The sequence below is a fragment of the Scophthalmus maximus genome, chromosome 2 (genome assembly GCF_022379125.1).
Source record: "Scophthalmus maximus strain ysfricsl-2021 chromosome 2, ASM2237912v1, whole genome shotgun sequence".
In the NCBI taxonomy this organism is placed as follows: Eukaryota; Metazoa; Chordata; class Actinopteri; order Pleuronectiformes; family Scophthalmidae; genus Scophthalmus; species Scophthalmus maximus.
This window is the reverse complement of record NC_061516.1, coordinates 2,766,918-2,790,564: the sequence shown is the minus strand read 5'-3', so window position 1 is coordinate 2,790,564 and position 23,647 is coordinate 2,766,918. Positions and strand designations below refer to the sequence as shown.

Sequence of the window (23,647 nt, the reverse complement as noted above, 5' to 3'; positions counted from 1 at the left end):
TCGGTGTGTAATTTACTTATGTGCCACAAGAATATAAATTAGGCTAAGACTTTTTTTTTTTTGGAGGATGGACAAATATGAGTTACTCCCTTTTATTCGAGACTGTGATGAATTGTTTATGTGTGTGGTCTGTTACTGGAGAATGCGAAGTGCCCCGGAGGGATGAGGAAGGGGGTGTTGCACACTTCGATGGAGTACTTGTATTGCACTGTTTTTGCTTTTAAGATGAATGAGCGCATTCTTTCTCCAGAGCCTCAGCGATGTCTGTATTTTTTTTCCCTCAGTCTCCTCCTTCCTTTAACATATTCTCCCTCTGTCTCTTCCTCAATAGCTGATTGATAGTGCTCCATTGACACGCAGTGGATGGAAAAGTCTTGGGGACAAACTGGTTGTCAGGCTGGAGTTCATGGTCTACGGGCCTAGGAGCTTGACTCTCAATGGGGTCTCTTGTAGCTCTTGTATGGAGTCATCCAGAGGTCCTGACCACCCTGTTGACTTTTCCCCAATAAAAGCCATTAGATTCATTGCCCGCCAGCTTACAAACAAGAAACCCACAGAGGCTGATTATGTGGTTGCGGTATTACAAGATAGTTACAACAGAGAGATATTTCCCTCTACAGCAGTTTGATCAGGTCACAGAGTTCATCACAAACTTCCTTGCAATTTGTTATCTAAATCAGTAGAGGAGACAGAGACTTTTTGCTGTCATCGCTTATGAAAAAAATGAGCTCCCAGACAGACTTGTCCCATCAACTTGACATGTTTTCTGATTCTTGTTTGGCTCCAAGTATGTTTCTGTGATTTATTTGTATTGAATTACAACTGACTGGCATGGCATTGGATTTCCCCCAAAAAGTATGGATTTTTTTTCCTCCCCACTCCGGTTGGATTCTCATTCCATGCCAATTTTGCCCGTTAGTCCAATGAGCTGTGGGCCGAAGCTGCCAAGTTCTAGTCTTAATGCACTGCTCTGTACACTAGAGGCAACAGAGGAATCTGGCTTCTGCTGTTCAGCAGTTTTGTCAATGTGGCTAGGTACACTGCTGCCAAATAAACACTCTCTCTGCCTCCTGCCAGAAGTGATTCATGGTAGAATACATCCTTGCCCTGTCCACTTAATCCCCAAAGAAAAATCTTTTTCCAATTGAGTAGAAGTTAGGCCTTGAAGACAAACTCAACATGTGGTTATAGAGGCAGAATATTTTATTGGCATTGGCATTTGGTTGAATGATGCATAACTCAATCTCATGGGGTTGATGGACTAGCAAAGTCCATCAGCCGGTCCATATGCAGGGCTGATTGAGGTGCAGTTTTTTCCCCCCGCTTTTTTCTCGTACAAGATGGAGGATGCAATTTGATGTGTGCCACACTTAAAAAGCTACAATTATAGATTTATATTCGCAACAGGGCATTCTCTTAACCAGCAGGCCCAAATATATTTTGTGTCAGCGGAAGGATCCAAGCTGTTAGAAGCTATGGAGTATTACACTTTTATGTCGAACAACTTTTTGAACCCAGCACTGGGACACAGTGAATGTGATCTCTGTGTATTTGTTAAATTAATAGCAGAAGACTGGGTTGACGCAGACAAACAAGTGATGTGCTTCGTTTTTTTATTGTCGCGTTGTTCTGTTGCACAACAGCTCTCGACAATGGATGTTTATTTCAACATTTTGATAATAATAATAATAATAATACATTTCATTTATAGAGGACTTTTCATTGCTAAAAGCATCTCAAAGTGCTAAGATAGAATGAATCATCATGAATAGAGAGGAAGCAATTAGTTGACTAATCGATCAAATGAACAATAGATGAATAATTGTGTAAAATGAAAGTCTCATGTGACGTATTGTTTTGGTTTTGATGGTAAACGTCTTTACTATACACTACCTGCCCACCACAAAATGACGTAATGAGTAAGCTAACGTTGCTCTGTTGGTAACCAACTTCATGAGTTGATAGTGCCAAATGTTGTGCCTCTAACTTGTTTTAGTTGGACAGAATAAGATAAATAAAGAATGTACAGTAGGTGTAAAGACATAGGCTTAAATGTTCAACCGGATGCATGAATCTCAAGGAAGAAGGAAAGTAAGAATGGCTTGAGGAGGCATGAGTACTAAGTGTACAGCATGATAGATCTAATCCTTGTGTCAAGGGACCATTGCTGTTACTTTGCCTTTCTGTCTGCATGGTAAGAGTGTCAAGCTTTACACCAGTATCTCATTAGGAGAGTGACAGCTGTGCAGAGGCGGACAGCCTGTTTCCAGAGACACCAGTTGAGTCACAGTAGGCCAAAGACCAATCAGGGAATATTTGCTGCACGCTGCACGAGTCAGAAAATCTTGCAAGGCAGCTCGCTCACAAATCCAGACAGGGATGCTGTCTATTTCTTGATCAGCAAAGAAAGTTTTTTATGAAAGTAATAGCGGCATAAAAGGAGGGGGTTGTACTCTGTCGCTGTATCCATTATAGCTGTTACCAAGGTTGTTATCAGCCCTGGCAAGCGGGCTGCTGCTTAGGGAAATGTCCTCTGTTCCGGTTTTAGTGCATACACATCTTTGGAAACCAAGCTCCACTAGGGCTGGAACTCCTGAGTTTGGTGGTTGCTTTGAACCAAGTGCTTGGAGACGGCACTGAGTGGCTTTGATGGCAGCCTGTGTTGTGGAAATTGGTCTACAGTTCTCAGAGCTCATTCAGTATGTCCCCAGTTGCGGTGCTCCGCTTTGACCAACTCTTAGTTTTGTGCGTAATAAAACTCTTTCAAGACCAGGCCTGCCTCAGTGGAAGGCCTTATGAAAAACGCTTAGTGTTTCTTTTTGAATACTAACTGCGGCCTAATGCTACAGACTGTGTGGCCTTGCTGTGACACCAAAGGGAAATATGACAGCCTTGGGCACTACTTTTAGCTAGAGGTGAGATTTTACAGGGCTAAACGTTCAGACAGGGATGAAAACATATCTGGCAAACTATTTAGGGCCGGCAGCCATGTATCTTATAAAGTCAGCTGAGCAAGACAACATAGCCTTCAACCCATCTGATAAACAAATCAACCAGACATTTTCCTCCTGAACTTGTCAGCTGTCTTTTCTTTTTCCAGAAGACTGAAGATTACACACACTTGGTGCTTATGCCACTTACTATTCAAGAAAAATATGTTAAGTAAAAATAAGAGCCATAATTATGCACTGTCAACACAGAGAATTTGATGATAAAGACTGTTGTTACTTTCCATATTAAGATGTACCAGGTGTGTCCATATAGCTGAGTTTGTAGCCACCTTCAACACAACCTGCTGTTGGCAGCTGCCTCTGGGCAGGACCCCTTGGCCAATCAACTTCCCTGTGCCCGAAGGCCGGTCCCGGGTTTCTCACTTGCTCAGTTACCTAGAACTGCAATCTGGCCTGTCAATCACACTTCTCGGCCCCACTGTGCTGCCTGACCCACTGCCTCTCTTGCCATAGCAACGCAATTCTCAGCAGGCCTTGCTGTCAAGAACAGGCGGTCTCAGAAATATGAAAGACAAGAGTCTCTGATCCAGTGTACACGCATGGGGTTTGTGCCCCAGACCAAGATGTCTTGGTTACATGAATAAAACATCTATCCATTTTATTTATTTATTCTTTTGTGAAAAAATATTATACATACTTCTAAACCCAAAACAAACCTTTAGTCTATGTAGAATAATGATTTAACAGTGAAATTGCCTAAAAAAAACTGTGTTTAAGCTAAATTTAGAAATGTACTTGCAAAGAAGAAGGCAAGGAGAAGCACCGAGGAAAGAACTGTGTGAACTTTTTCTAGAATCATAGTGGCAAACAAGCAATATTTGTTCATGGAAATATTTTTTCTCCAACACCCTAATATTAATACTCCTGTTTCTCCATGGTTTCCTTTGTTTGAAAAATAAATGCAGAGGATAGATTTGTTGAAAATCGTTTATGCAGGTGACTGCATAAACGATTGCAAACTTGAAGGACTTGAAGGGATTGAAGTCCTTTGGCCTAAGTGACTTCCTTTTAAAACTAAATAAAGACCATATATGTACTTTTTTAAATGTGTTTTTCCCCCATTTATTAAGAATTACATATATTTTATTTAAACTGTAGCGTATCATATCTGTATTACCCATGTGGAAAAATGAAAGATAAAAAAAAAATAATAATAATAATTTAGAGGCAGAATAGGAGAAGACAGTTTCAACACATTCAGGAATTGTTGGAAATTTCAATGCTAAATCTTTAAGTCAATACTTAAATGAGTCATTAGCACAACTAATATCCTTTTAGCACTAGCTAAACTTTAACATTAGAGCACTCAAGATTTAACGAGAACAATGAATTGCTCAATTTAGCCACGTTTCCACCACAGGAACTCTACCCAGGAACTAAAAACTAAAGGAGGACTTGCTGCATTTCGACCGCAGGAACCAGGGTCTAAATTTAGTTCCTGGGTAATTTATCTGGGTTCAGGAACTATGGGGGCGGGGATGCAGTGCTGAAAAATTGTGATTGGTCAGGTACTCGCCAGCTGCAAGCTCACTACTGTTTTGTTTTTTCACCACTCTTTGTCATGGACACGCAGAGGAGAAGCTACAATAGATGGACCGATGACGAGGTGCAGGCTCTGCTGAGCATTTTCACTAGGGGTGCAACGGATCACAAAACTCACGTTTTGGAAGTGTATTTCCAGGAGCTAATTGCTTACATTTGGTGGAAACATGGCTTTTGATTGTTTAAAAAACCCCAGTGTGTAATTTTTGTAATTTTCTGGTGGTATAGTTACAAACTGCAACCAACTGAGCAGCCGACAGGGACACTTTGTTGTGGTGCACCGCTATACATTTCTGGTTTCCGGAAACGAATGCGTGTATTCTGGACCGTTTTGTGCAACTGTATTCAACACGACGTAGCAAGCATAGTGACTTACACCATTGCAAAAATCAATGGGGAATTTTCTTTGGCTTCAATGTCATTGGGCACATTGTAAAAATGTAATGTTATGCAGTTTCTTTTTTTTTATGTGCTGAATTGCTATAGTCTGAATCTCATATTTTACTTTGCTTCAGTTTTTATAGAAGTCACCCATATAAATTAAAAGTATGTATAAGAGACAGGGAAGTTTATATGCTGTGAAAAAGGCGTGTTAGAATATATTGTGAAACTATATGGTAAATACAACTGTTCTGAAATTAATATTTACAACAAAAATATGAGTTTAAAAGAAAGGAAAACTCTTGGGTTTTTCATGTCTCTTTAAATTTACTTGAGGGGTGGTGGGTGGCTTCTTAGACTTATGATCCCTAGTAATTTAAAAATCCTGACCACCTTTTTTCCGGTTAACGTCTAAATGTATCTCTCTCCTCCACCCTCTCTTGCAGGTCATCCTGATCCTGACCAAGTACTACCACGCTGACTCCACCAAGGTGCTCGAGAGCTCGTTGTGGAGGTAAGCCAGACATTTACACAGTGTTTGCTCTTACTGAATATCTTAATGTCATGTCTGGCCTCAGACTCATGCAGATCTTACATCAGCAAGCATCTTTCCCTTTAGCGACAAGGCCAGTGCCAGTCTCGGGTCTGCTGGGCTCCTTCAAGGAGACGGGGCTAGGACATCAGCAGGCAGCTACGAGTAAAGTGGGGGACGGGAAACGTGCCGCTGGGAGGCCAGAGTGGGCATCTGTTTGGGCAGATAGCGTATCAGCATGGCACAGGGCAGGGTGTTGGGCAATGGCAGTGCCAGGGAACGGGGTCAAGTCTGGCTGGCAGAGCTTCTTCTATTTAGCAAATTTGCTGGATGCCAAAATCACTTTACACTGCACTTGAGTGGCTGAAAAAGCAGTGCATCCATTCCACTTGAACTGTATCTTGTGTCCGTACATATATTCTCATGGAATATTAATTTCCTCTTGATCCCACATCTCCCCTAACAGGTCATGGGGGTGCTGCTGTGTGGCTGAGCCCGACCTTCTCATTGACAAGGAGACACAATTATATTCACGTTTCCTGATTAAAACCTTAGAAAATAGTCAAAACAGGACTCATAACATTGGCTAAAATTATCCGTCGAGAAGATGTTCGCATAGAGCAAAACGCGTCTGATGGTGGTACTTAATTCACGCCATTCAACTCACTGAGGGCTCCATGACTTCAAAGCTTCAGCCTCTCATTAGCTCTGACTGCCTGTCTCCCTGGAGAACAGATATGAATAATGTACATATTTTTATCCTGCCCCATGTTGATGTTTTAATTGTTGCGGTCCATGAATAATGCGCCAGATTCAGGACCGGACAGGCTGCTCGAGGAGGAACAAAAACACAGCAAATGGTTGTGTTTAATCTGAATTGAATCCGAAGCGTCAGAGGCAGGAAGAGGGTGTCTGTCTGCCGGTTGGCATCATTGTCCAAAAATCAGAAATTACCATGAAATTAGCATGTTTCCAATAGGGCCCGAGCATCTCCCTGACCATGACGTGGTGGGTATTATGTGTGAAGTTGCACCTCACTTCCCTGTCGCTCTCAGCTTGGCATGGTGTTGGACAGCCACAGTCCGCTGGTCTGCAGGTTTTGAAGTCTGCAGGATCAAAGGAGGAAGATGAATGGGTTTGCCGTCTTGCCCTGTCAGGTGGCATAGAGCAAGACGCCAGGTTTCACAAAGGGGGACTAAACAGCACAGAGAGGAGAAAAGATTTTCAGGGCAGATGAGTAAATGAACCGAGAACCTTTGAGGTCCATGGTGGTTCTATGGAGGTTTGTATTGTGTCAGTAAGCAAGGCGCACAATTGGCTGTTGAGCAACTATAACTGTTAGTGGCCCAGGTGGATTCAACCCAAAGAGGTGGATATCAGCCAGTAAGTGTCATTCACTTATTCCATTGCTGTATAAAGGCCCTGACAAAAGAGCCATTTTGTTGCTATGACGGTTTGTTGAAAAACCCCATTGGCCAAGAATTTCAGTCAGTACAAGTTACACCATATCTTTCCAAAGTTTAAAACAGGATTTATTTCAGAGGAAACCATTGGCTGTTCCGTGCACTGTCAAGTGTGTTGTTTCCAGCTCGTACCTTCTAATCGTAACCATAACCACACTTGAATATTGTTGGCTATATATAATAAAATAATAATGATGAAACACTTGCCCGAAGGATGAATACCGATTAACCAACATGTTTTTTTATTTTTTATTTATTTATTTATTTATTTTATTTTTACAATTTTTCATTGATTTTGTCAACTTCTTTCACCATTGTATAAATAAAATAGCCTAAGGAACAGTGTTTCTGGGAAATCTTACAACTTGAAGTATCTTTAATGCAACACAAATAAGGTAACATTAAAAAGGACATCATATTTTTGACTATTACTGTCATCAATATGTGAATTTTGCCTATGAACAATTTTGTCCATGTGAGGCCAGAGAAACTGCTTGTTGGCAGCAGGTCATTCTTCTGCTCCTTTGGTCAGTAAAGTCTACAGCTGTTGTTTGTGACATGTACTTTGGGGAAGATTGGGGGCGGACATTTTTCCTGAGTTTGCCATTGACATATGTAGCAGGAGATTGTCCAAGTCAGTCGGGTTCAGGAAAAGTTAGGCAAGGTTCAGGCGAGGGGTTGCCACATGGGTAGAGCACCCACTTGTTGGCTGTGAATTTTTCTGCTAAATTCTCAATTGGGCTCACTCGGACATTTTATGGAAAGTTTACTCGGGTTTCTGGCAGGAAAAGATTCGGAAATGAGCGGAGCAACACAGCATTCCAGCAAAACAGCCCCTTTGGAAAAGTTCAGGAAAATGTCCGGACTTCAGTGCATGTCTGAAAGCAGCATCGGTGTGTTCAAGCACTGGTCAGTTATGATGCTGAAGCAGTGATGTTGTTCTGTGTCTGTGGTGAATTACAGCAGTTAAAAAACCTGGGCCCCCTCAAGTAAGAAGAGATGCCCTGGACACTTAACACTCCGATGTCCTGCTGTCAATGTGTGTGCTACTACCAATTACTATTTTAGAAAAATAACAGTCCTTTCTCTGTGATTAGTTTAAACTTGTAACATTTAGCCCTAAACGGTCAGTAAAACATTAAGGACAGTATGAGTTTCAAAGAAAGATATTACGAGAGTGCTATCTCATAATATATTGCGTTTAAGGAATAAGTGTTCATACCTTTTTCAAATGGTGACACTTGAAGGCGGTGAAGAAATCCTGCCATCGCGGCCGCCTCCTGGCTTCATCCCACTGCCTCTGCCATCTCTCTCCAGTGATTCAACTGACACACACACACAAAGTCTCTCTTTCAAAAGCATTCTGGGTGTTGCACATACAGTAAAAAGTGATGGAATTAGTTGTTTGTCAAGAGTGTCAAGTTTTAAATTTCAGAAAACAATAAGCCTGTGATAGTTTCTGGAAACAGCAGGTGGTGAAGATTGTTGCGGTGGATATGAAACCCACAGTGAGCTACCGCTCTGCATCTCACTTGAGAATGTTTAAACAAGACGCTTGGCGAAGCCGATATTGTCTCTAAGTCGACTAGTCCCGACTTGCGGCCCTAAATACAGATCAGATTTGGGTACTGCAGCAGAGTAAACACAGGGAAAGGTGTTTGTAGATTAGGCAAAGATGTGAGGATTTGCCATTGCATTACCAAACGACTGACAGGCTGCAGGCTGACAGAACTCATCCTAAGACTCTGTTGTTCCAAGTCGCGCCAAGAAATACCCTGTAAACCTTTTTGATCCTCAAACCGAAAGGAGCAGATGTGCACCTCTTTTTTTGGCATTCAATCCTCAGTGCATGTGTTTTTTTTAGGTTTTTTTAGCTGATGTATGGCGCTTCAAATATTAGACTGGGCGGATAACATCCTGATTTCTATCGGCGTTTCAATGTCTGAGAAAGCAGTAAATCTTGTCTTAAAGGCTTTTAAATCCTGAAAATGCATCTGAACTAATTTGCCGAAAGAGATTTGTCACATTGTATTTACTGGAACATCCTTTTGTTTTTATTTGAATATGATGCATACTGGAATTTCACTTGTCTGCGACCAAATTCATGTTCAACCCAAACGCCATAACGTGGTGCCGTAACTCCTACAGTAATTGCACACTCACATAAACAGGGTGTTGGTGTGACAGTCAGGGGGTATTCATAATTCATTCCATCTTCACACATCTTTTGAAGAGGCAAGGGGGGCTGGGTACCATTATACTGGCGGGCTTCACCGCTCACTTATTGTCGAGGAGATGGTCTGACAGGCCAGCGATTCTATGTACACCAGATCAACTCCACCACACTTCCACAAACACAGCTGCTCTGTCCATCACATCTGTTAAATTGTCAGATATGCTAAACTGCCTCATCAACCATAACCATAGCCATTTTGATTAATACTCCAGATTTTGCTCCAAATGCCAAATATAAGTTACAACTGGATCAGGGCTATGTGTTTATATGCCTGAGAGCAACTTTGCATTAAAAAAATAAATAAATGTATATATATATATATATATATATATACACACACACACACACACACACACACACACACACACACACATATATATATATATATATATCTTGGCTGTATGTATTATAAACTTGTGTGTGTTTTGCATTTGTGTGATTATTATTAGGGATGCACCCAAATGAATACTGTTGGCCATAACCGAAAATAATGAAACACTTGGCCGAAGGTACGAGTACCGTCAATTATTTCACCATTACATGAATTAAATAGCCTTTATGTGCTTTTTGCCCTCTGGGGGGACAGAGGGGTAGACCTGGCAGCGAAGGGATCGAATCAAAAAGAGCCTCCAGGGCTTCTTTAGACTGAACAATACGGGGCATCACACTTGAGACAGACACATCAGCCCTCCAACATCCACACCTCCTCCTTCTCATCATCCTCCACTTCCTCTCTCCATCAATCCTCTCCGCTCTCTCACTAAAACTCCCAGTGTATGTTTTCTCTGTTTTTCTGCGAAGCAGCTCTTCAAAGCTGCATTCAAGTATCAGAGCAATCATGAGAGATAAGTGATGATAGAGGTAGTTGCAGCTTTGAGGATTCTTATAGGAAAAGTGGGTTAGAAAACTGAAAAACAGTATTATGATACAAAGGAGAAGGACAGTGTGTATTTTTTAAATCCATATGAATATAAAAACAACACATTGTTAGTCATTTCAATTATTACATTATAAATGGCCGTTTGCATTCGTACAACCTTTGGGGGCAGCAAACGCACTAAGCAACAGTGTTTCTGGGAAATCTTACAGCTTGAAGTATCTTTAATGCAACACAGACAAGGTAACATTAAAAAAGACATTCATGTTTGCACTCAGTGCTGCAGTCGAACATGGACTGTATCTTTGTTTCAACGAGGCTTATTGGCTGCAGGGCAGTGCCACAGCTACAGCTCACTTCCCACTCTGATGCCCTCTTAATCAGTTTATTTCAGACGTGAGTGTGCGTACACACACTATTTCACCATTACAAATGTGTGGATGATTAGCCCTCCCTGGAGTCCAGATTGCATTTCCCCAAACTAAACTAGGAGAGAGAGAGCCACAAAGCAGAACCACATGCTTTTGGGCTTAATCAAAGTGGCATGTATCATTCCCCCGCTGCTTTCCCTCTTCACCCCATCCTTTCCTAACTTCCACTCATTCGTTTCCCTCTCGGAGGTTTAGTTCTCTCCGTCTCCCTTTTTTCTCTCTCCCCCTCTGCGTTCTTGCAGCGCTTCTCCCTCAGTCCAGATGGTCTGGGGTGCTGTAAATACTTAATCGAGGCGAGAGCATCCTCTTCCCTTGGTCCCTACACATCCCCAACTCCACCACCTCATCGCTTCCCTCATCCATGCATATTTCACAGCCTGCAGAGAGACACACAGATATTGAGTGAGGGAGAGAGAGAGAGAGAAAGAGAGAGAGGCAGCACCCACGAGAGATCTACTTGGTACCTAAGATGGCAGCCAGTGAGTTTGTTCTCTAAAAACAATTGGTCTGATATGAAACCAGACAACGTGCCTCCAGGGTCATGCCACAGTGCTTGGTAGAACCATTTTTTAAAGGATGTTAAGGATCTGTATAGAACTGACTGAGGATACCGAGGCGGGGGATAGTGTGAAACAAGTGAATCTTTAGGACGACAAAAAATGGGTACAATTAAGAAATCAATAAACTGCTCCAATCATGGATCATTTATTGTGTTAAGGTGGAGCAAAAGCCCGGTCATGTCACTTATCTCTTCCCAGTAGGAAAGGACAGTGTAGATATGCATTCAGTTACTGATGTATCAGCTTGTTTAGCTAAATCTATTAGAGGAGATGCCCTCAGTGGATTAGAATCTTCAATCCCTTTCCACTACTGAACATTTACTTGACATTTAATCCTTGTTTCTGTGGACACGTCACGTGTTTGTGCTTCAGTTAAGTTAATTACACGTGTTTTTGTTTATAGTTGTTGTATGACATGTTATGTTCTTATTATAAAACAAGGCCTCAGAGGGAGTTTGAAGTCTACTGTTATACCACTATATACTATATTATCAAATCTTGAAGCTGCACTCAGCATTTATATGCAAACAAGTCAAATGATTGTTGTGAAAAGGGTTGCTGGTAGTGTAAAACCCACAACAAAAATTATATAATGCTTTAGATCTGTGATTTTTAGCCTTTTTTAAGGCCATTGTTTTGATTTAAGGCAAATTTAGCTGTTATTAACACGTTATTCTCTATAAAAAAAAACTGGCAAACCCACTGTGCACTACCTGCCCAGCACCAAACCAGAGGAAAACATGGTGGAGGCCAAAAGCAGAGCTAAAAGAAGAGGGAATGATGAATTAAGTTCAATCAGGTGGACCGAAACTTCAAGTGAATGCTAATACTGGATGCATAAATGGCCAATTTTTTGCTAACGTGTGGTAAATTACTTTTGTAGGACAAGAACATGCCAGGGGTTGTCTATAGTTTCACAGTGGTAAAAAAAAAAATGGATATATAATTGAATGCATCTTTAAATACATTCAAAAAGTCTTTGTGTCTTGGTGTATTCTTACTGAAGATATATTTATCTAAATCAAAGTTTAAATTGGTATTTTTTTCTTCTTCTTACTATTCTATTTATTATTCCTTATCTTTTTTGTAAATCTAAAAACATTGCTTTCCCGCTAATGTTTGAATGGGGAAATATATTTATATATATAGCAAAAAAAAATTAAGTGCATTATCAGTTTTCCCTTTCCAAAAGGAAGTAGTCTGGAATTATACTAGCACAATTGGATATTGAATAACAAATACAAAGGTCTGTAATACATACAGACTCATAAGCCACACCACTGCTGGCCTGCAGTGTAACTACCGGAAAGTTTCACGAAACAGGATTATAAAATATAACTTAACAGTTTGAGGTTCAATACCGATTACAATACAAGCTTGAAATGAAAAGTTTGTGTACTGTCCAATAACACAGTGATTGCCAATATTAATCTGAGGAGGATGGAGAGGTGCAGGAAACTCGTCTTATTATCTGATTGGACCTGAAATGAACTGGAAAATTGTGCAAGCATGTGGCCGTGGACAGAACATAATGCCATACAGAGGGCGTGTCGGTGCTCCCTACAGTACACAGTGTGCAGTATAGATGCACTGCATGTGGAGCACATTCAGGTGTGTTTCTGGCATGTGTCCATGAACATGTATGTGGGAGTCCGAACGGGCCCATGTGGCCAGCCATCTGGAATATGTTTCCCCCTTCTTCAAACATGCTACACAACTGCACACAGCTGGGAGGGAGGGAGAAAGAGGGACAGAAACACACGCACGCACGCACGCACACACACACACACACACACACACACACACACACACACACACACACACACACACACACAGAGAGAGAGTACCTTCTGGATTTGCTTCTGACTAAACTGTGAAAGTATCCCCACAGGAAACAATAGTTGGCAGAGGTTTCAGAGCTGGAGAGAATGTCTCATCTACATCTCTTACACACACACACACACACACACACATTTTTTATCTTTATCCCAATTTCACGGCCTCACTAGAAGCTACTTTTCCAAAAGGACACTCTTCCTTCTGGACCTCACACTGTAGAACAATACCTTTAACAATAGTGCTGCTGGAAAAACGTTAACGTATTCTATTTGTGGCTTTTTTGGGACTAGCAGCATAAATCTGAGAGCGATGGGCTAGGCATTATAGTATTTGTTACCTGTATGCCACAAACAAATTTAACATTTACCCAAGGGTTTCTAGTCTGCCCGACTCTGAAAGCAAGGATATCAAGTAATGTGCCGCTCAGGGCTTCCGTATTTAAGGATGCCAATGTCAGTCTGTTAGTCGGTAAGTTTGTTCTTTGGTCCATCCACCATTTGTTAAATGAATTATGAAAACATTAATAGAGATACAGTCCTTGTGGTGCCCAGAGGATGAATCCTAAAGACTTTGGTGATCCCCCTGACTGTTTCCATTTCAAATAGCCAAGATTCATGAATCAGTAAAGCATTTGTTACTTCGTTTAGACTTCCTTAGCGCCCGGAGGATAATGAATTTGATGACAAGCCAGACTAAATGAAAGAACGGATGTGGCAAAAGACAAAAACTCAAAGTAATGAGAAACATCGAGAAAATGGAATAGAAAAGCAAAGGAGTGACAGATAATAGATGGACAATGTAGCCGAGTAATAAAAGGAATGCAGTGAAAAATGAGAGAATAGACTTCTACTTAAAATAGTCTTTCATTAGTGGGCAGTATTTGATGTTTTAACATCCTGTCAGCTATTTTCTTCCTACTCTACATCTCTCCTGGATAGATGGAGTGAAAAGAACAAGGGGACAGAAATCCAGAAGAGATATAAACGTGGGAAATTGGGGTTCGGACATGCATGTGAAATGTTAATTGCCCTTTTAATAGAACAACGTGTCATATTCATACAGATAAGAGAGGGGGTTGCCTTGTCAACACCGCACACTTATGACAGTTTGTACATGTAGTCATTAGGTGATACAAACGCCTAATTTTTCTGCTTCTCGGTCCATTCTGCCGCTCCGCTTAATACCTCCCACTTACATTAGGCAAAGAAAAAAAAAATGTTCCCCTCAATTAAATAGGAAATCTGGGGATTGTGGGTAGAGAAAAGCACATGCGAGCGCAGCCAAACTTTCCTGGCTTCATCAGTGTTTTCTTGCGGGATCGTCGGCTGCATGTGTGGGAAGTTAGTTGGAAGAACGCACGTGCTCAAACACACGCACACAAACCGTGCCCAAGCTTTCCCTGCTGTGTTTGCATGTACAGTGTGAAAAACAGGAAACTGGGACTAATCCTCTTGTTGGTACCTAGAGCACGATTGGCCTTTACACTCTCAGCTGAGGATGGAATACACACACAAACACGCGCGCACACACAGTATGTCCACTAATTTGGTTTTTATAGACTGCCAAAACGGCAAACAGCACCAATAATGAAATGACAGGTGTGTGTATGTGTGTGTATGTGTGTGTACCTGTGCGATAGCGGCTGGCTGTTTGTTTTAGTCTAATAAAAGCAGCCGATGTGTCTGGAAAGGCTTTCATCGTCTTCCTAAAGCTCTGCCGCCGCAGCTGGCTGCAGCTACACGTCAAAGCAGCTAAAGCCTGTTGAGGCTTCCGCGGGCTCCTCCTGGTTTCCTAATTACAACCTGAGAGAAGAGCTGCAGTTCAGTGGACAGAAGGAAAATACCTCTGTGTTTTGAATTCGTAATGCCAAATCCAGATTTTGAACTGTTGGTCTTTAGTGATGAGGTTCCAGCGGGATACTTTTGGAGACCAAGTGAATCATAAAGGATCATTTTGATTCATTACAGTGTCATTTTGTTCATCATTGCTATCATAGCTGATAGAAACACTATCGGTTCATCCATATTTTCAAGACTGATTTATTATTTTGAGGTAAAACTAAACGTGAGCGCCTTGAATTCATTCCTCAATGCATCGGAAAGTGGCTTATGAAATGGAATAATTGATGGAGTCGATCCTGATTCGGGAAGACGGAGACCGGGGATGTCTAGAGCAGAAGTATTTATCATACGAGCTCAATATTGAGGAGACCTCCGGTTCGCTACACTGATCAACAGGTTCACAGTGTATGGCGTCCTAACATAGTTTGCCTATCTCCGGTCTCTGTTGGTTTATTTAGCTCTGTCAGTGTAATGAGTAGTAGTAGATTTTCTCAAGAAACGATCTGATAAATAGGCGAGTGAGCAGCCTGCACCTGTAAGAATACAGACTTATAATAAGATATTATAAACTATACACTAAATACTTAAACACTGTATACTAAAGATAAAATCAGCAGCGTAACAATCAAGATGTGTTTTTTGATTCATCTTGAAATCCATAACAGTTATATATCATATATTTTATTATACTGTCTAAATGAAAACTCACTCCTAGGCCAGTTTGGAAACATTGTGTTTCCCTGTAAAAAGAGCCTCATTGCTCATTCTCAATTTAATGAGGAACTCAGTCTCGTCATCCGACCCTATAACAATGGGAAAACAATTAGCTATAATAAAAATAAAAAAATTCAAGCCATGCAACATCAACACAGGCATAGAGCTCTAAAAGTTGTACTCTGTGACAAATATTTGTATACTTATACACAGATTATAGATAGACCCCCACATGTTTGGCATCGCAATAATTACTCATGAAAAGTTGCTCAGTTCTCAATTGGTCTTCTTTTGTGGTGAGCAACGTAGAGTTTTACGTACATTGCTGCCCCCTACCCATGGATGCATTGTGGGTGATATCCACCTCTCGAGTGAACATCATCGTTCACTCGCTCCCTCAGCCCTCCGAGGGGTCGATCTCTCCAAGTTCACTTCAGTTTTTCAGACAAATGGAACGACACTGCGGTAAGTAACAATTGAACCATGCTGTCTTGTTTAAAACATGGTTCGCTTAATAATTTTACTTTTTGTGTTAATTTTCTCTTCCCAAAAAGACAAGTTGTTATAAAATGAAAATATTCTCGTATCTAATTATTCAGGTCTTCTCCTGGATAATTCAACACTACCATTATGTTCATGTTGAGAAATGGCACCATGTGAATAATTTGAGATGTGATTGAACTGGATAAATAACCTGCCAAACATGCAGATCATAACAACATCATATTGTGAATACTAAATGGAATTGCAAACAAAACACTGCACAGTTTAAGCAGTTACCTAATTCATCAAAGTTGAATTTGAATGTTTTTTCAGGTTTCTATAAGAACAGAATGCTCGCTGTGAATACTCCACTGGTTCCTCCTTATGCCTGCACTCATTTACAACAGGCTGTAAACACAACACTGACATACAATCGCCTTATCAGTCACCTGGAGTCTTGTTTCAGGTGGTATGGCAAATATAAGATTAATACTCATCCTCCTTGTGGTTTTGTTTTGATTTCCACTAGTGATGCCCCAGTCAAGTTTCTTTTTATCCTGATCCAGTCCTTTAATATCAGGTGTTTGCTGATACCAAGATACGTACACTAATGTGACTTAGATGATGATTGAACATCCTGTGTGTCAGACACTCTGAAATAACAGATTTACTAACAGACTAGTAAATGTCAGACCTCACTTTTTGTGAGTTTCTCGTTCCAGGTACTGAAGGACACAGTTTGAAAATAACTTTCACTCTGTTTTCAAACACAACACATTGACCTTTTTTTTTTTTTAAATCAAAACCTTTGTGCTGATTATTAATCACCTAAGTCTTGGAAGAGCTCCATCTGTCATTTAAATCTGTCTATGCAGAAAAATGAAAATGTATTTTGGCAGCTGTGGACGCCGGCCCCTCCCACCTCACAGGTCAATTAGGTTTAACTTCAGAAGGACAAGCTGCTAAAGATTGTGTCCTCTGTTCATATGTCCTGATAGAGTTTGAACTGAGCACACACACACACACACACACACACTGTCACATCAAACAGTGCCAACTCTGTTGTCTGAATAGACTTGGCATTCTCCGCCGCTCCATCATCAGTAACACTTTAGTGGTCACAGAGAGCTCTTCATAAAGTCTTATTGCTGCTTTATTTATGAGCTCACCGCCATCGGAACAATGAGCCTTTCAATAACACGGCACGGATAATTACCATAAAACAATGACCATTATGGCGTTAATGATGTCGTTAGGATATGCGCGCTGGGACCATCAGGATGAGCTGATTAGGCGAAGCTGTGGGCCTGTTTGAGTCGGAGACGAGTTTGCTGTTTGCCTTTGGTTTATGACCTTTTTATTATTGTGCGGGGAGGAGGGGTGGTCGCTTTTCCTGCCACTTTGAGCAACATTTATGGGGTGAGGTGAGGCGAGTGGGAGCTGTATGACCCCTTAGAGGAGGAGGAGTTGAGAAATGAATCAGATGAATCAGTTTAGATTTAGATGTGAGAATGTGATAAAGCTCACAAGTACTGAAATCTTCTGTCTGTCATATATTCAAGTCCATGCATGTTAAACTTTTAGGTGACTATAGCATAATCAAAGGAATTTTTCATGTAATGTTTATGCAAATGAGAAGTTTGATGCTGCTGTCATGTCTGTGCAATAGCCAGTTAGCTTAGCATAAAGCCTGGAAACGGGGGAAACAGCTAGCCTGGTTCAATCCATAGAAGACAGAATTCACTGACCAGTGGGGTTGGGAGAACTGGCCAAAAGAATATATTACGGTCTTTTGGGACAGAATCACAATCCACGATCTAAATCACATTTTTTCTCACCATCTAGGCTAAACCCCAAAAAACAAGTGAGCAAAAAGAAACCCCAAGTGAGTTTCTTATGTCAGAAAAAGACAAATAACAGTAACATGTATTTTAAAACTAACAGATCCAGTCTTTGAAGTAGAAGTAGAGGGTACTTTCACTTTCACTAAATACTCTTGCGTTACTGACTTTACTTGCAAAACATTTGTGGCATTGAGTATTGTCTCCATCGATTTAGTGAAGTGCAACCAGACTTTGGACTGCTTCACTGCTATCGCCACACGGAGCAGCCGGTCTGTCTCTGTGTCTCTCCATGCTGCATGTCGGGTCGAGCAGTGAGAGCTGGACATGCCCCCCGCAGCGGGCAAGCTCCGACAAACACACGCAGAGCGCTCACGATTGGGGAAGATTCATCATAGACAAATGCGTTCATTTCTTATTACTTAAATTAATACAAGTTTGTTTGTAATGAATGCACGCGTAGTTTTCTGTAACAAGAGGAACTTCCCTGCGATCTGTACATTTCCTCTGAAAAGCAGATCTTATGCCAAAATGAATATCATCCACGTTATAAAATCGTCAGATCGCACACCCCTACTGACCGATACCTCTAAGGCTCACTTATAAACATGAGAAATTTTGCTTTTATCTGTACAAAATTTGATATGCAAAAACCACCTGCTGAGTAATGGCTCGGACTAGTTCTTGGCCAGGTGCCGCAACTGGCTGAAGTGTTTAGCTGGTTGCAATGCAACCTCGTGGTGAGTCCCGGAAATCTCGCTGGTAGGTGGGCTTGCTGTTTCCAGTCTTTGTGCTAAAATATGCCTACCGATTATTGGCGATGGCTTCATACTCATCATGTAGTGGTGTGAAATGGAAGAAAGGGAATAAGTATATTTTCCAAAATGTCGAACCGTTCCTTTTAAAAAGTCTGATACATATGTTTTTGTTCGAGGAAAGATTACACAGTCCCAGCATTGTGTCATTTAACAATAGAAAGAAAGTCCTGTACTCTGCCAGGTTTGTGTCTGATTTGGACTAGGGCTCAGAGTATTTAAAATGCCTGTGCAGTTTGGCGGTTTTAGTGTTTTAGCAGATGCCAGGTCTGGCCCCAAGATCCTGCTCTCAAGTCATTTTGTGTCAAGGAGCAGCGTTTGTTCCAGTGTTCCGGTCATCCCACTGAGAAAGTGCTCTAGGGGTAAAGGCATCGTTATCAAATGCCAGCCAACACTTGTCGGTGCCAGAGAAGTGGCATTTGGTGAGAAACTGGCAGCAGTAAACCAACCCCCCCCACCACCACCACCACCACCACAACACCCAATCCCGAATTCGGCTGATGTATCTGATCCAGAGAGTGTTAGGACAGGAGGGAGGGAGGGCAACATTTCTGAGGACGGATAGCTGATCCATGAACTCATTTGGAAAGAGGAAAACAGTGTCCCACACAGGGAAATAGCCGTCAGCTAATGGAGGATGGGTCTGGGGCAGGGCAGGAGGACAGCCACACTAGCCCACACTCACTTGGAGCCACTGGGCCCTCTTAGAATGACCTCACCAGCTGGCTGCAGAATTAATAGACAGAAGGCTAGTTTTACATTTTGGCCAAGGAGAAAGTGAAAGAGCTCAATCATTGTAATAGATGTTGGGTGTTACTATTGTTGTAGCGCTTTGTGAAGGTGCTGAAATGATCAGGGGGCCAGTTTGCTGTGTCTTAAAGTCCATCATGATTTGTGAATAGCTGTGTTGTATACTCAAGTGGCAACCCACTGTGACACCACCAATTGGTTTGTGAACGGCCGTTTTGAAGCCTCGAGTTTAGCAATTTGACCAGCACCATCATTTTTTTTTCTCCAACCAGACCTAGGAGCTAGGGATGGGTGTGGCTGAGAGCTTGTCCAATACACGCCCACCCACACCAGTAGCCAGTGTGGATGACAGTACCTGCTGTCATTCAAGCGGTATCCACGCCCCAATGTATTCTGGGCTTTATTGTCTATTTCACTCTAAATGAGACCATCATTTACTAAATGATTATCATGCTGTATTGAAAAAGACTAAAACTTGATATTGAGAACATAAACATTTGCAACCAGTGAGTTGCCCTCTGCTGGTGATTCCAGAGAATACAGGCTTCATGCATTTTCCGCATTGGCTTCATTTTTCGGACCCGGCAGCTACATCCAGTCTATGTTTGTACTAAATATTTTGATGATTCTGATGTGCTGTATGTCAGAATCCAAAATTCAGGACAGGTTGTATTACATTAAAAAGGAGGTCAAATATTTATTCTCACTATTGGTAAACAGTGTTCAGCTTCCATGAAGAAGAGGAAAGGTATTGGAAAGTCATGATATTAAACATTTTCATGATGTGTCTTGTCAAACCTCTGACATATTCTGGCAATTGGAAATGGAATGGTTGTGTGGCTCTGTAGTGTTTTTACATCAACGTAACTTTTGGTGACCCTTGGCAGCAAACGACAATAATAGGATGAAGGTGAAGCTGGATTTATAGTTGACTCAAGGGGAACAGTTGACGGCCGAATTGTTCTTTAGTTACATTCCCCCACAGTAACTGTTATTAAACTCTTTCATTCAGTTTGTCATTGAGAGGTAGAACAACACTGCAGTAGAAAGAGTCATTAAGTCATGAAATTAATGCTTAGTGATGTAAGTTATGCAGCAATATAACAATGGTTAACACGACTTGAGCTACTGCTCATACAACAACAAATATGGCAAATATCAGCAAGTGTGCAGTTTATGTCATGAACTTAATTTTTTTTGAATGGGCTGCATGTTAGTCTTATGTTTGCTAAGCTGTGCAATATAAGCTGAGAAGGGCCTTTTTTTTATTCATCTTAACTTAGATGTCTTACAAAAGTAGTGCTGTACGGAAAAATTGTGAATTTGTGCCCCCCCCCCCCCCCCCCCCCAAATTTGTATGTGCTGCTTATTGGATCAGTTTGAGATAAATGTATTTGTGGGGTCTTGAAGGTTGAACATTTTTATGCATAACAAAATAAAGAAAAACTTACGCACAATAAATCCATAATAAGACAGTATCACATCCATCTATTCATATAGGTGGATGGCACTCACAAGAATTAATCTGAGTTGATGACACTTATTATATTGGCCAGAACTACTTTATTACAGCCTGTGAATTTTGTGACACATGTTGAGACTCTGGATTCAGCAGGACGAGGGATAGATGGGACGTTGAATAATCCATGGCGTTGGTGTAGAGAGAGAAATAATTATTGAGTGAGACAGTGGGGGGGAGGAGAGGTGTGAGTGTGGAGACTGGCCTGGTTTATAGAGGCTTTGATATTGGCAGGAGAAGGGCATCGTGGTCAGAGACACTCTCCCCTTCTCCCTGCCAATCCTTCGGGGCAACACTTGTCACTCTCCTTGAGACACACACACACAAACACACACACACAAAAGTTCGATTTCATTTTTGCCCAAGGCCAGAAGGTGAAAGGAACTGAGCCGATTCCAGTCACCTCTGGCTATGTCAATAAAACATGAAACATATACAGTACATTGCCTCTATTCAAGATGGCCGATCACACCCTACATATCTCCAGCACCCCCACTTTCACCTCACACATACTGGTTGTAAGGTGTGGGCAGAAAGCCCAGAGGGGGTTGGCTGATTGGGCCTTAGGCTGACATGAAGTCAAACTCTAATCACACAGAGACTCCGATTCCCAGGGGGCCACAAGCCTCTGCTGCTGCCCCATTTTGCCCACCTCACTTTACCATACACCTTCCTCGTCTCTGTAGTCGAAGGTGGTGCCTGGCCGTCGCCGTCACCATGACTACCAACTGCAAAAAGAAACGGCGACAGCCCCAGCAGCGCCCAACCGGGCGTCCCGTGTTTAATACATTCATTTAGATGCCATCAGCTGAGTAAATACAGAGCGGGGAATCAAAATTGCATCTGACAAGACATTTAATTATGTCTGACTGCTGGGCCATTGTGTTTTTTTTTCTCCCCTATGCCCCTTCAGACAGTCTAAGCAACTTATGATTACTGCTTATGTCCATTCACTTCACCCGCCGTTTCCTCTGCCAAATTAAATTACATGACTTCTCCGACCCACAACCAGCAAACCTGGAAAGCCCACCAGGGAGAGGGAAAGAAGCACAGCACCTTATACGAAATAACTGAGATGACTTAACAAGATTCTGGGCTGAAGGGAGGGAGCTTAGGCCTGACTTAATCCAGCTGGAGCTTCTTAGCAGCTTTTCTCATTGGGGGAGTTTAATGGTGTTTTATTTAAAGCTCCTTTTGGCTCTGCTTACAGCGAGAGACGGTCTCCTCATCCTCCCTTTGTGACTTCCCCCGTGATATTTGCTTGCTTTTCTCATAATAAATAAGGTCTAGGGCAGGGGTCTCAAACTCGCGGCCCCCTACGTGATTTGCGTTGTTGTCAAACGCACATTTTTGCTGAGTCGTTGCGCGTGCCGCGCTTGCCACACTTTTTTATCACTTATGGGCTACCATAGATAGTCCGTTGTCTCGCGATAGCTTCTGTTGTCTCGCGATAGCTTCCACTGTTGTCAACAGTGGTTGTCAAGCTAACCAACTGCAAAGTACCAGGGGAGGTATCAACGTTAGTCACTTGGTTGAACCGTGTTCCGGAGTGACACCAAATAGACGGAAAATATACGCCTTCACCCAGTTCCAGTCATGTCTCTCTCAAAACCTGCCGTTAAGAGAAAGGTTGGCGACGAGCACAGGCAATTTCAGGAAAAGTGGGAGAAAAGTTTGTCGCGCACACGGGCACCCCTACGTGTCTCCTATGGACAGAGAAAGTTGCGGTGTACAAGGAATACAACATCAGACGTCATTACTCAACTAGACATGCTGAGGAGTATAAAATATACCACGGAGATGAGAGAAAGAACCGGGTCGCCAATCTTAAAAAATGTCTTATGGACTGGTGGCACTTGTTCAAAGAAAACTGGAAGAGGAGAATGTGGATGAGCCCATTGCTCTGCACTGCATTATCCATCAGCAGGCCCTTTGCGGCAAATGCCTGAGGTTTGACAATGTGATGTCTGTTGTTGTGAAATGCATCAACGATATCAGATCCAGGGGCTTCAGGCACCGGCGGTTCCGTGCCTTTTTGGAGGAAATAGTCAGAATGTGAGGATGTGCTCTACTTCAACAAGGTGCGTTGGCTCAGTAGGGGAAACGTCTTGCAGAGGTGAAAGCCTTCATGGAGAAGGAAGGGATAGCTGTTCCTGTGTTAAGTGATCCCAAATGGCTCATGGACTTAGCTTTTCTTACTGACATCACACAGGAGCTGAATGTACTGAACAAGAAGTTACAAGGCCAGGACAGCTTGTCAGTGCTTCCTATGACAACGTGAGGGCATTCTCCACAAAACTTGTGTTATGGAAAGCCCAGCCCAGCCCTCTCAGACAAACCTCTGCCATTTCCCAGCATGCAAGGCACTCATGGATGTGGGCACACCATTCAGTAGTGAGAAGTATGCTGATGCCATTGTGAAGCTACAGGAGGAATTTCATTGCAGGTTTGCAGACTTCAAGACACACAGAGCCACTTTTCAAATGTTTGCTGACCCTTTCTCCTTCGATGTGCAAAATGCTCCTCCTGTACTTCAAATGGAGCTCATTGACCTGCAATGCAATTCTGAACTCAAAGCCGAGTTCGGGGAGGTGAGTGGAAACGTGGACAAGCTTGGACAATTTTTGAGAGAATTGCCACCCACCTTCCCTGAGCTGTCCAGGATATTTAAGCTGACCATGTGCCTTTTTTGGGAGCACATATCTATGTGAAAAGCTCTTTTCCAGCATGAATTTCAATTAGTCAAAGTACAGGTCCAGACTTACTGATGAGCATCTTCAAGCCATACTGAGGGTTTCAACTGTTTCCTCCC

General features: G+C 42.0%; 1 protein-coding gene across 7 annotated transcripts in view; it reads left to right on the top strand.

Moving 5' to 3' along the window:
- Positions 1-23,647, top strand: part of sorcs2 (sortilin-related VPS10 domain containing receptor 2) — a 299,088-nt gene that overhangs the window by 71,971 nt on the left and 203,470 nt on the right. For all 7 annotated transcript variants that reach the window (XM_047330522.1, XM_047330520.1, XM_047330521.1 and 4 more), the window contains exon 2: positions 5,381-5,448. In XM_047330522.1, coding sequence (XP_047186478.1) covers positions 5,381-5,448 — 68 coding nt within the window. The remainder of the gene's footprint in view (positions 1-5,380; positions 5,449-23,647) is intronic.